Here is a 14,356-nt window from a genome sequence, read left to right on the forward strand (position 1 = left end):
TAGATTAGCAGTTTCTATTTATTACATTTTAAAAATTAATTGTTCTAACCATGTGTATATTAAATGCTTAATTATTTTCAGAATACTGGTAAACATTTTAAAAGGCTTCTCAAACCATGCAGGTCACAGGCCAGTTTTCATTTAGCCGATATGTACAGTCAAAATGTACATTTCTTCTTAGTACAAATTGTAAAAACAAGCATAATTTGTTTTAACGAATGAGGGAATATTAAAAAAAGAAATTGCTTACACTTCAACATTTAATTTCATTCTTTGTGTGTGGACAGTTTTTGGCAGCTTTCAAAACACACACCTTTTCCATTACGTACTTGCCAAAATCTGGCTGACACCACAGACAGCACTGCAGTTTCAGAGACGTAGGGCAAATATTGCCATCGGCGTGCGGGGACAGGCCCAACACGCCGACGTGTAAAATGATGCGAGATGATGTCGGGCATGCACCCTGGAGTTATTTTGATATTTTGTTCGACCTATTAAGGCCATTAAAAAAGTAATTTACCTTATTAACAACGCTGCCCGTCCAACCATAAGGTTGGTGGGCAAGCAAAGAGCCCAAACGGCCTTTGTGTTTTTCAAGAAACCTCACAGGCGAGATGAGGTTTCCTGAAGGGTTTATAAAATAATTAAATAAATTTTCAAAACTTTACAAACTTGTCCCAGCTCATGTGACACTGTCGCATGATGGGACATGTTTAAATAAATTTTTACTTTCTTTATTAAAAACTTTCATAGTCCATTCAATCTCTGAGGCAGTTCCGTGCCTCAGGGAGATTGCTGCGCTCTTTCGAGCATATGCACTAAAGAGTGCAGGCCCCGACTCTCCCTCCTTCCCCACCCCCCGCACAGGTAGCGCTGAGCGCTATCAGCCGTGCATTATGCTAGGCGAGCCTTAATTGGCCCACCCTTCTAAAAATGGCGGCGTTCAGCCAATCGCAGGCAGCAATCAGCTCCTCGCCCGCCTGCGCCTGCTCCCATAGGAAAAATTCACCCTGTAATTTTCTGGATGAGAAGTTAAACCAAGGCCCCTCTTCCTGTTCAGGTGGGTATAAAAGATGCCATGGGTTATTTGAAAAAGAGCAGGAGAGATATTTGCTGTCTTGGTCAACATTTAGCCCTCAGCCATCAACAAAACAGATTAATTGGTGCATTTATCCAATTGCTGCTTGCAGATCCTGGCTGTGAGCAAATTGATTCATGTGTTCTCTCACAGTGACCACACTGAAGTGCCTTGGGATGTCTTCAGCATATGTGAGAGAGAGAGAGAAAGAGAGAGACAGACAGACAGAGACAAAGACAGAGAGAGAGAGAGAGAGAGAGAGAGAGAAAGAGACAACAGACAGAGACAGAAAAAGTGACTGACAGACAAGCTTTCTTTCTGTCTTTCTTTAATTTATAACATGGTTTATTATATAGCATTATAAGATCTATGAAAAGACAATATTATAGCTGTTGTTAGTTTTTCAATATAGCTGCATTGGTGTTGTTCTGAGCACCAATATTGTGACCTACCACCAGGATCAATGAACGAGTGGGGTCAGCCAACTAAAAACCAGGATGGTGGAGATATCAATTGTGTCCAATTTTACCATTGTTTTAGCAAAGGGCAGATAGAAACTGGCCTGTAAATGGGCATGAGATAGCATTAAAAAGTATTTAATTTTCAGGGCAGACAGAAATTAGAACAATATGGTTTCGCCTCTTTTAGGGACGGCCTACTGAATTAAGTGCCACTCAGGTAATTAGCTGGATATCAGCTGGCCTTCCCTGGGATCACGGACTCCGGGAGCTGAAGTTCCCAGCCAGAAGCTGGCAGCTCTATTGAACGGTAACATCACCAGGGAGTTGGTGGCTGCTGCTGGTATGATTCCCAACTAGGGCCTAGGATTGTTGCTGAATCCCAAGCCACAGGTGAGTGATGGCGGATGGGGATTTGCAGGGCGGAGTTCAAGGGTGGTGGGGATAGGAAATGATTTGCCAGCAAGGGTTTGGGGGTGATTTTCAGTGGGCAATCACTGGTCTTGATGCCAGGACCCTCAATCAGGTATTCAGTGCCTTTGAATGAGGGGATTCCCCCATCCCGGGAGGCCACAAGCAACTGCACACGGCTTTGCATGCTGTGCTCTCTGCATAGCGAACCCCCAGCGCCACCAGTGGCAGTGAGATGAGGCCTTTAAGCGGGCATTAATTGGCAGCCGGACAGAAAGGCCATCCATTGGCCTTCCTGTTATGGACTTAATCAGGGTGGAGGTGGGAAGGCGGCACTGTCCCCACCCACCACCCAATTACCTGATTAAGTGCCCCTCGCCACCAAGCCCACCATGTGGGAGTGCATTAAATTTCACCCAGAGTTTAACAACACCTGGATTTCCAAGACTGGACAGACAACTCTTCACAGTATTATTTTTTCCATATATAAATGAACGTTTTGCCAACTCGAGGTGTCTCAAATAGCTTTCATGACTTGAGGGCTCACTGTAGCTTTGTGACATATTCAGTAGGGTGGTCATATTTCAACAAGATGGAAGTGGGTTTTCAGAGTTTATCACTGTTTTGGAATGAGTAATATTTATTTAATTCATATGAATAAGGAGCAGTAGGCCATTCAGCCCCTCGAGCCTGTTTCACCATTTAATAAGATCATGGCTGATCTGATAGTAACCTGAAATCTGCATCCCACCTAGCCTCAGTAACCTATCACCCCCTTGCTTATTAAGAATCTATCTACCTCGGCCTTAAAAATATTCAAAGGCTCTGCTTCCACCACCTTTTCAGGGAGAGAGTTCCAAAGACTCATGATCCTCTGAGTGAAAAATTGCACATCATCTCTGCTTTAAATGAGCGACCCCTTATTTTTAAACAGTGACCCCCTAGTTCTACATTTTTCCACAAAAGGAAATATCCTCACCACATCCACCCTGTCAAGAACCCTCAGGTCTTATATGTTTCAATTCATGTCACCAGGTGAAGCACCATTTTATCTTTGGGAGGGTATATGATGATTCACCATTCTAAGATCACATGCTGTTCCAAGATGGAGCTGCACGAATGGCAGCCATGGACAAGTCAGTGGCTGCAATAGTACTGTTCTTCCAGCTGACAAACAAAACTAAGAACTTGGAAAACCTGGGACACTCCTACTCTTTTCCAGATAAAATCACAATGAACATTAGTAAAGAACAAAGTTACCATTGAGTTTTATTAATCCAAAAGCAATTTTTGGCACTCCTTGGGAAAAAATAAACAAATATAAAACTGTACAAGAAACTACCAATCCTGATGTACAATGCTTTTTTTTAAATCACAGGAATACTTCAAACAAGATTATTCTAGCCATTTCCAACTGAAAAACACCAAATTGTTCCTTTTTTGTTACTATTCCCTGTTTGATTATATTTATTTCTTCAACTTTAAAAATATATATGTCGAATAAGTGCAAACAATATTTCAGCACAGCATGGTCCTAATTCGTGTGTAATGGATAGAGATGAGAGAGAAACTGAAACCCTTGTTCCCTGACTGTCCGTAATCAGTGTGGTTTTGGAGGAGTGTGTGTGTGTTTCTCAACCTGAGCGTATGACCAATTTTGAATAACAAGTAGCAAGCTTTCTTTGGTTTAAATAAAGAGGATTATTTATTCATACATTCACCCCAAAAGTCTAATGCTATGTCAGTCATTCAGCGCATGTGTATACACACACACACACACACATACTTGAGAAAAAATTCAGTTAGAGTGAATAATGCACTTTTACCAATTTAAACAAAAGAATAGTTCATAGTTCACATGTTTGGCTTATTGTAGGAAAAGCAGTCATTGAAGAAGCTGTTTTCACTCCTGAACGGTAGTCTAGATGGTTTCACCAGCTGGAGTCGTTCATCAGAATTATTGCAGGATTCCCTCAAAGAGATGGCTTTTTCAGCAGATCGTGAAGTTGGTTACTTGTGGTTTTCGTATTAGGAGGCCATGTTTCTATACAGGTAGACTTGGAACAGGAACTAGGCTGGGAGCCTTTTAAGATGCAGCAGTCTCCAGGTTTAAAAAGTCGTGGGTCTCCTGCCTTTTTCTGCTGATGTCCCGCAGCTGGTGTGCTGTGTATACTGAGCAGTGTCTCTCTGGTTCTTGGGATAAATGAATTTGTGATCTGAAGCCAGTTTTGGTCACATGATCAACTGCAATTGTCCACCCAGAATGGTTTTGAAGTGCAAAGGCATTGCTACACAATGGGACATAGATGACTGCCATTCATACCTACTTATGATTAACTGGTGTCTGCAGCACTCTTCTGTTAAATATTGAGCTGGGAGACAGTGGGTCTAGAAGTCTATAGATTTTGAGTGGGTAAACCACAAACAATAGCAGCTGTAAGTCTCCCCAGTGGTATGTCCATTCAAAGAGACACCCCCCCCACTCTCCCCTAACCGGTCATTTAATGAAGAACTTTCTGGAGACTTGAGGTAGATTGCATAGAAATTGCAAAACTCACCTGATCTTCGACAGCCATCTTAGCAATCTTGTTAGTGTATATTTGTAAATACAAGACAGCTCCAGAAAATTATATACTGAATGCAGTACATGTTTAAAGTTATAAATAGGTCATGCCTTCACAGGACTTGACATGGGATAACATCAAATTACTCATTTAGTCCTAAAGACATTTGCTCTAATCTTATCTGCACTGCATTGAAGCAAATGATAAAACTACTATATAGATTTATGTTGCATGTAACTGTCAAGATTACTTCATTCATACCCAATCTCGGATCCAGCTTTATGTTATTAGATTATGTTATATAACAAAATTTAACTCAAAACACACAAAAGAACCAGTTGGGTTATGAGACTGAATTGACCAGCATGATATAAGTTATTATCCAATTGCAAAGCAGCACCTTTACCACTTGTTGGAGGCATTCCACTGTCATTTTGTAGAATTCAATTTTTATGATACTACGACAAAATTTGTGGTAGTTACAAGAAGTATTTTTGGCATCCCAAAAGATAAACCACAAAACATTGTCATTAACAGGCAAAAGCTATGATTCATTTATAATCATTGTGTAGAATAATAGAATGGTTACAGCACAGAAAGTGGCCAACCAGCCTAGAGCCCACGCTGACCCTCTTCAAAAGCAATTCAGTTAGTCCTACTCCCCTGTCCTTTCCATTCCCCCTGCAATTATTTTCCCTTATCTAATTCCCTTTTCAAAGTCATGACTGAATCTACCTCCACCACCCTTTCAGTAAGTGCATTTCAGATCGCTGCATAAAAAAGCTTTTCCTCATTTCTCCTTTCATCCTTTTGCCAATCACCTTGATTCTGTGTCCTGTATTTCGATACCTCCACCAATAGGAATAATTTTTCTTTACTTTGTCCAAACCCCTCATGACTTTGAACATGTTAACTACAGTGGACTATTTTCCATTGAAATTTCAAAGCAATGAAGGATGAATCGGATAGCAAGTTCTATAGACAGAGCAAAAGATTCAATTGACAATGTAACTGGGGAGTTTTCGATGGTTGAGGGGCTTCAAATTGCCTCTATTTCTTAATTTAGATAAATACATGCATCCAACAGAGGGCGGTAGTGAGAAGTGACTGAAGCATTCTCGGAGAAGTCACCGCAACTCAGAAGGGGATCGAGGAGGACCCATTGTCAAAGAACGGATTAGCCCCAAACATTACATCGCTGTAGTATTTCCATCCCTCTCTCCTCCTCAAACCAAAAAAAGAGAGGCAATATCTTCAGGAGTGCACCAGACCTGTGAGGAACACTCTTCTGAAAGTGGATTTTTAAAAAAGCAGCTGATTGGTGAGTAAATCCTGGTGAGTTTTTTTTTCAATCTATTAAAGTTATTCATTGCTCAATACTGAGGTAGGAACTAAAAAAAAGTATAGAGTAGTACTGTACAAGTATAATTAGTCAAGAAACAAGGTTCCTAACTAACATAAGTAAGGCCCCAGCTAGCGTATTTTTAGAGGGAGTAACTAGCTTTATCGAGAGGGACGTCATGGCAGGAGATCTCAGACCCGTGATATGTTCCTTCTGCTGGATGTGGGAAATGAGGGACGCTTCCAACGTCCCTGTTGACCATGTGTGCGGAAGGTGTGTCAAAATGCAGCTTCTAGCTAACTGGATTTCGGAGCTGGAGCTGCGGGTGGACTCATTGTGGAGCATCCGCGATGCTGAGCAAGTCGTGGATAGCACGTTTAGCGAGGTGGTCACACCGCAGGTGAAGATTACGCAGGCAGAAAGGGAATGGGTGACCATCAGGAACAGTAAAAGACCCAGGAAGATAGTGCAGGAGTCCCCTGTGGTCATCCCCCTCTCTAACAGATATACCACTCTGGATACTGTTGGAGGGGATGGCCTCTCAGGGGAAAGCAGCAACAGCCAAGTTCATGGCCCCGTGGGTGGCTCTGCTGCTCAGAGGGGCGGGAGGAAAACAAGTGGCAGGACCATAGTGATAGGGGATTCAATAGTTAAGGGCACAGGCAGGCGCTTCTGTGGCCGCAAACGTGAATCAAGGATGGAATGTTGCCTCCCTGGTGCTAGGGTCTGGGATGTCACGGAGCGGCTGCAGGACATTCTGGGGAGGGAAGGTAAGCAGCCAGTGGTCGTGGTACACATTGGGACCAACGACATAGGTAAACTAAGGGATGAGGACCTGCAAGCTCAGTACAGGGAGTTAGGAGATAAATTAAAATGCAGGACCTCAAATGTAGTAATCTCAGGATTACTCCCAGTTCCACGTACTAGCGAGAGCAGGAATAAGAAGATAGACCAAATGAACACGTGGCTGGAGAGATGGTGTAGCCGGGAGGGATTCAGATTCTTGAGGCACTGGGACCGGTTCTGGGGAAGGTGGGACCTGTTCAAACAGGACGGGCTGCACCCAGGCAGAGCTGGGACCAGTGTCGTTGCAGGGGCTTTTGCTAGTTCTGCTGGGGAGTATTTAAACTAGTGTGGCAGGGGGTGGGATTCCAGGAGTAGGATCAGATAGGTCAGATTCAGATCAGAGAAATGGAGGTAGAACATTAGCTAGGGACGTTGTGATAGGCATGGAGTTACAGGGGAAGCAAAGTTTAAAAAGTGTCCAGCAAGGGAAATTGACGGGGTTAAACTGTTTATGCTTCAATGCAAGGAGTATTACAAACAAGGTAGATGAGTTAAGGGCACAGGTAGACACATGGCAGCAGGATGTCATTGCTATAACGGAGACCTGGCTAAAGGAGGGACAAAACTGGCAGCTAAATATCCCTGGTTATAGTTTTCAGACACGATAGAGTAGGAGATTTAAAAAGGAGGTGGAGTAGCACTAATGGTTAAAGAATCAATTCCAGTTGTGAGAAGGGATGATATACTAAATGGGTCAACAAACGAGGCTTTATGGATAAGCTTAGAAATAAAAAAGGGGCAGTCACACTACTGGGAGTATACTACAGACCCCCAAATAGTGAAAGGGAGATAGAAGAACAAATATGTAGGCAAATTTCTGCTTGTAAGCACAAGAGGACAATAATAGTAGGAGACTTCAACTATCCTAATATCAACTAGGATTCAAACAATATAAGGGGCACTGAGGGAGAAAATTTCATGCAGTGTGTCCAGGAGAATTTTTTCAACCAATTAGTGACAAACCCAATGAGAGGAGATGCAATTCTAGACCTAGTTTTGGGGAACGAAGAAAGGCAAGTGGGTGAAGTGACAGTTGGTGACCATATCGGGGACAGTGATCAATTCAGTTAGATTTAGCATTACCATGGAAAAGGGCAGAGATAAGGCAGGAGTAAAAGTCTTGAACTGGGGGAAGGCAAATTTTGCAGAAATGAGAAGGGACTTGGCTGAGGTGGACTGGACAGCACTGCTGGAAGATAAAACACTGGAAAACCAGTGGGAAGCACTAAAAAACGAGATCCTAATTGTACAAAGTAGACATGTCCCCGACAAAAATAAGAGTGGTACTGCCAAATCTAGACCTCCCTGGTTGTCTAGAGGAATACAGGGGAAGATCAAACAGAAAAAGAAAGCGTACGATAGGCACAAAGAACTAAGCACTGCAGATAGCCTAGACGAATGTAGGAAGTGCAGGGGCAAAGTAAAAAAGGAAATAAGGAAATCAAAGAGAGGGCATGAAAAAAGATTAGCAAGTAAAGTTAAAGATAACCCAAAGATGTTTTACCATTACAATCATGCTAAAAGGTTAGTTAAGGAAAAAGTTGGACCTATCAGAGATGAAGATGGAAAATTGTGTGTAGATGCAGAGGCTGTGGGAAGGGTTTTGAATGAATATTTTGTCTCTGTTTACGAAGGAAAGGGAGGATGTAGATGTAGTAGGCCAGGAGGAACACTGCGAGGTATTGGACGGGATAGTCATAAAGAGAGAGGAAGTATTCGAAGGGTTGAAATCCTTGAAGGTTGATAAGTCATCAGGGCCAGATGGATTGTTTCCGAGGCTGCTGAAGGAAGTCAGGGAGGAGATAGCAGATGCTCTGGGGATGATTTTCCAACCTTCACTAGATACAGGGGAGGTACCGGAGGACTGGAGAAATGCAAATGTAGTTCCATTGTTTAAAAAGGGATCAAAGGAAATGCCAAACAATTATAGGCCAGTTAGTCTTACATTGGTGGTGAGCAAATTAGTAGAATCAATCCTGAGATATAGGATTAACTGTCATGTGGAAAGGCATGGACTCGTCAGGGATGGTCAGCATGGATTTGTTAAAGGAAGGTCTTGCCTCACAAATTTGATTGAATTCTTTGAGAAAGTGACAAGAAGGGTTGATGAAGGTAGTGCAGTGGACGTTGTATACATGGATTTTAGCAAGGCATTTGACAAGGTCCCACATGGCAGATTGGTCAGGAAAGTAAAAGCCCATGGGATACAGGGTAATATGGCAAACTGGATAAAAGGTTGGCTTTGTAACAGGAACCAAAGGGCAATGGTCGATGGATGCCCTTGCGAATGGAAAGTTGTCTCAAGTGGTGTTCCACAAGGCTCGGTGTTGGGATCCTTGCTGTTTGTGGTAAACATTAACAATTTGGACGTGAACATGGGGGGCACGATTGGGAAATTTGCAGACGACACAAAGATTGGCCGAGTAGTGGATAGTGTAGAGGATAGCCAAAACGATATAGATGGGTTGGTGGAGTGGGCGGTAAAGTGGCAGATGGATTTTAGCATAGAGAAGTGTGAGGTCATACATTTAGGGAGGTCGAACAGTTACAGGGATTACAAAATAAATGGGAACATACTAAGAGAGGTAGATGAAGTGAGAGATCTTGGCGTACAAGTACACAGGTCCATGAAGGCAGCAGTTCAAGTAGACAAGGCTGTAAAGAAGGCATATGGAATGCTCTCCTTCATTGGCAGAGGTATAGAATATAAAAGTAAGGATATAATGTTGGAATTGTATAAAACACTGGTGAGGCCACAACTGGAGTATTGTGTACAGTTCTGGTCACATCACAGGAAGGACATAATAGCCCTGGAGAGAGTGCAGAGGAGGTTTACAAGAATGTTGCCAGAGTTAGAAAAGTGTAGCCTATGAGGAGAGATTGGATAAGTTGGGGTTATTTTCCCTGGAACAAGAAGGCTGAGAGGTGACTTGATTGAGGTGTACAAAATTGAGGGGAATAAATAGAGTGGACAGGATAAAATTGTTTCCCTTGATGGAGAATTCTAGAAGGGGACATAGATTCAAGATAAGTGGCAGAAGGTGTAGGGGGGACATGAGGAAGAACTTTTTTTATGCAGAGGGTAGAGGGTGTCTGGAATTCGCTGCCCAAGTTGGTGGTAGAGGCAGAAACTTTAAACTCTTTTAAAAAGCACCTGGATCTGTACCTTAAGTGCTATAAGCTGCAGGGCTATGGGCCGGGTGCAGGAAGGTGGGATTAGAAAGGGCACCTGGGTGTCCTCGGGCTGGCATGGACAAGATGGGCCGAACGGCCTCCTTCTGTGCTGCAACTTTTCTATGGTTCTAATTTATATACTTGGGCTGCTTCTTGAAGAAATGAGTATGGAGGAGGTAGATTCAAATGTGGCTTTCAAAAAGGAATTAGATAAGCATCTGAAGGGAAAGAAATTGCAGGGGTACAGGGAAAGGGCAGGGGAGTGGGACTAGCTGAATTACTTTTGAAGAGATTTGGTCGCCAGAGCACATTTTTAAATTTAGCCAACAAATGAAAGCTTCTTTCAGACTCTCGGGTTTTAATGTTTGGTCTCTACCTGCAGCAGCGTCCCATGGATTTGGTTCTGTTGTATATATAGGTCAGTAGGTGCAGGTAAGGTTTCCAGCAAGGACTGTGCCATAGGAAGTATACGATCCACTGCAACAAAAGGAACTAGGGCTCGAGCTGCCATCTCACGGGATCGGTGCACAGGCGAGTGACCACACCTGCAAGAAACAGAATGTTTTATAGACTTGACTGAGAAGTATGGGCATTAGTCCTCATCTTAGGCTGAGTAGTGATGATTGCAAGATGTGTCTGGCATACTTGTGACCATTTGGGTACAAACACAGTTGAACGCTAAAGACAAAATGCTGGTAAACTTGCCATAAACGCCCCCTCCCCCCACTGCTTTATTTGTTGTCATCAGATGTGTAGATTTTTTAAAATAGTGATCTTTGGAATTTACTTCAATTTGCTCTCTGTAATTAGGGGAATATGACTGCCTTATCACTATACACAATTTCATTCACGCTCAGAAATGTTAATTGATTTTGCAGCAATGTAGAACAGATTCTTAAAAATATTGGTTATATGGTTATAAAAATAAGCCAAGGGTGTGGGTTTGTTTTTGAGCACACTAAGGTTTGCCTTGTGCAAAAAAAAATTCCTAACATCACAAAAACAGGAAATAAATACTTGGTGACATCCTGCCCCATGGCCTTCCCAAGATCTCTGTTCAACAATTTCACAATTACTAAAATTTTATATAATTTTAATGTTACGATCATGGAGATTTTTCCAGCATGAATTGTTCAACAGATTAACTTTTCAATTTAAGTTAATTTAAAACTTGTAGCAGCACAGAGCCAGCTTTAGTTACCAATGCAAAAGCTTTCAAGCAATTAAATATTTCATTTAACGTTTCAAATGATTCACTCATTACTTTAAAAAATAGAAAATTATCAGCTTTTTGGCCTTATTCAAAACAAAGAACTTTTTATAAACTCCTAAAGTTGAAGTTAAATAGAAAAATTGAAATGCAAAAAAACTTTTAATTAATTGTATTCTTGAAATGAAATCCAAAAAAGCAATTGATTTCCTAGGTGCAATGAACTGAATTGAAGTGTTGCATAAATGAGCATATTTTGTGTTTTGGATGCATTACATATATCTGTACACTCAATGTAAGCATTAATGTGATCTAAGGCAGAACAATTAGAAATAAAAACGCAAAGTGCTGGAAAAACTCAGCAGATCTGGCAGCTTCTGTAGAGAGAGAAACAGAGTTAACGTTTTGAGTCTAATATGACTCTTCCTTTGGAGTTCCGAAGCAAGTTTTAAAGTTTTTCTTTCAGATTTTCAGCATCCACCATATTCTGCTTTTATATCAGAACAATTAGAAAATTTGCTCTCGACAGCCCATCCAAAATATTTGTATTCTGAAGACTCATAGCCAGGAAACTCCAGCCCAGAGAATCAATGCTTTAAATCTGATCATCAGCTGGAGCTCAGGCTTGGATACCATTGAAGAACCATGAAAGGGTTCCCCTTGTCCTCACTTTCCACCCCACCAGCCTCTTTATTCAAAGGATCATCCTCCGCCATTTCCGCCAACTCTAGTATGATGCCACCACGAAACAGATCTTCCCCCTCACCTACCCTGTCAGCATTCCGTAGGGACTGTTCCCTCCGTGACACTCTGGTCCACTCCTCTATCACCCCCAACTCCTCATCCCCTTGTCACGTCACCTTCCCATGCAATCACATGTGGTGTAACACCTGCCCCTTTACCGTCCAAGACCCCAAACACTCCTTCCAGGTGAAGCAGCGATTCACTTGCATTTCTTTCAATTTAGTCTACTGCATTCGCTGCTCACAATGCGGTCTCCTGTACATTGGGGAGACTAAACGCAGGCTGGGTGACCACTTTGCGGAACACCTTCGCTCAGTCCGCAAGGTTGAGCCCAACCTTCCTTTCACTTGCCATTTCATCTTGCTCTCATGTTCATATTTCTGACATCGGCCTGCTACAATGTTCTAGTGAGGCCCAAAACAAACCAGTAGAACAGCACCTCATCTTCTGAATAGGCACTTTACTGCCTTCTGGACTTAACATTAAGTTCAACAACTTCGGGCCATGAACTCCATCCTCCAGTTTGAATTTTTTTTTACCTCCCTCTTCCCTTCACCCCCTGCCCCCAAGTGCCAGTCTGTAACTTGTTCTCATGACCCTTGTTTTGTTATTAACACATTCTGCTATCTGATCTTTAACACCTGCCTTCGTCTTTAAAATATCATTACCACTCCCTTTGTCTTGTGTCCATGATATCTCTGTCACTTAATCTTTACTGAGCTCCAACCTATTCCTGACATTCTATTTTGCTCCACCTGTTCAACCCCCTCTCTTCAACAGCATAAAACCCATCACATTTCTACTTCTCTTCAGCTCTGAAGAAGTGTCATACAGACTCAAAACGTTAACTGTTTTTCTCTCTGCATCTGCTGCCAGACCTGCTGAGTTTTTTCAGTATTTCCTGTTTTTATTTAGGATACCATTCCCTTTGTTTGAGATCTTGGCCAGGCTCTTAAAATAAACCACTCCTGAAAGATGGGCTATTTTGTCTGGCAGCAGGGTGTGGTGATGGGGAGAAAAGGAAAAAGGCGTCAGTCCTTTTGCACAGAAGCATACTATTCACTATGTACAGTACATGCCTTAAACTACACTTAATTTTACAGTTACAATCACAGTTTGTCAGATATAAACTGTACAACAGATCAACTTAAATTGAAATCAAGATAAAAAGTAAACAGTTTTAGTATGAAGCTAACATTCTTTTGTTGCACAAATGTAAACACTTGCAGGGGATTTTTAACAAGGGTTCCAATTTATTCAACAATTAATTATTTTGTTTCAAAACATCTTGAATGATTCGTTTACTCCTTTACAGAACATGTAAGCATTAACTTTTTAGATACTGGCAAACCTTTTCAAACAGTTATTCAGGACAAGGTGGAGAGAGGAACAAGCATTGTGGTAACAATAGTTTGAATTCATTAATGTCAGAAAATGCCCCAATATACTTTGCAAATTGGGGGGCAGGGAACTAATAAATGAAATGCACAAAGGGGTGCCGATCAGCAGAAGGAAGTTTTGAAGACGTTACTGAAGAGGTTAAAAAGATCGATTTTGATGGTAAACACAGAAAATGTTGGAGATGCACAGCAGTTCTGGCAACATCTTTGGAGAGAGAAACAGAGTCACAATTTCAGGTTGATGAATTTTCGTCAAAACAAACATTAACTCTTTTTCACTCCCCAGGAATGCTGTCAGACCTGCTGGGTATTTCCAGCTTTTTCTGTTTATAGTTCAGGTTTCCAGAATGTGCAAGATTTTGCTTTTGTAGTAGGTTTGATTGACAAGCAGCAGGAGTTCAAAATTGTAAAATACAATAGTAATGCCATGGGGCAAAGGGGAAGGAAAGAAGAGAAAGAACTCCAAATGTTTTCATACTAACAATTGCAGCCACCTATTTGCCAATTTAAAAAAATGTATTGGTGATGGTGTGGAAATATAAGATGCAATCTTCTGAGGTTTCATGGAGCTGAGATATATCATTAGTGCAATGTAGGGAAAACTTTATTCTCTAATCCATCACACTATACACGATCTTGGAGATGGGTGCCCAATAATAAAAATTGTTTCATTCCCCAGCATGAAGACTGCTAAACATCCATTGGCATGAATGTTCACATAAAAAGTCAATTAAAAACTATAATAAAACAACCCAGCAAATTTTTTAGCAAAAAGTTGATGTGACCCCAAATTATATTCTGTCGATTATTCATTCACTTTCATATCTGAGTCTGTATCTATTACAAAAAAATGCAGGTTTAATAAGTTCACCAATGCTAATTTACAATGCACTGGCACACCTTTTGCTGGATGAACAGTGGGGATGCAGTTCATTAAGGATAAATCCCATATCACAAGCACAATATTTTCCATTTAGCCAGCGCTTCTTTCCAAATGTTGTTACATTTTTGTTCACTGACAACTTCTGTAATGTTCAGCATTAAAATAAAAACCAGCTACGTATTCAGGAATGGCTAGAAATGCACTGCGACCTTTACTGGTGTACAGTTTCCCAAAGAGTCAGTCATA

General features: G+C 41.6%; 1 protein-coding gene across 2 annotated transcripts in view; it reads right to left on the reverse strand.

Moving 5' to 3' along the window:
- Positions 1-14,356, reverse strand: part of thada (THADA armadillo repeat containing) — a 423,827-nt gene that overhangs the window by 201,580 nt on the left and 207,891 nt on the right. For both annotated transcript variants that reach the window (XM_078557163.1, XM_078557162.1), the window contains one exon: positions 10,250-10,418. In XM_078557163.1, coding sequence (XP_078413289.1) covers positions 10,250-10,418 — 169 coding nt within the window. The remainder of the gene's footprint in view (positions 1-10,249; positions 10,419-14,356) is intronic.

The sequence above is a fragment of the Cetorhinus maximus genome, chromosome 14, assembly GCF_964194155.1.
Source record: "Cetorhinus maximus chromosome 14, sCetMax3.hap1.1, whole genome shotgun sequence".
NCBI lineage: Eukaryota > Metazoa > Chordata > Chondrichthyes > Lamniformes > Cetorhinidae > Cetorhinus > Cetorhinus maximus.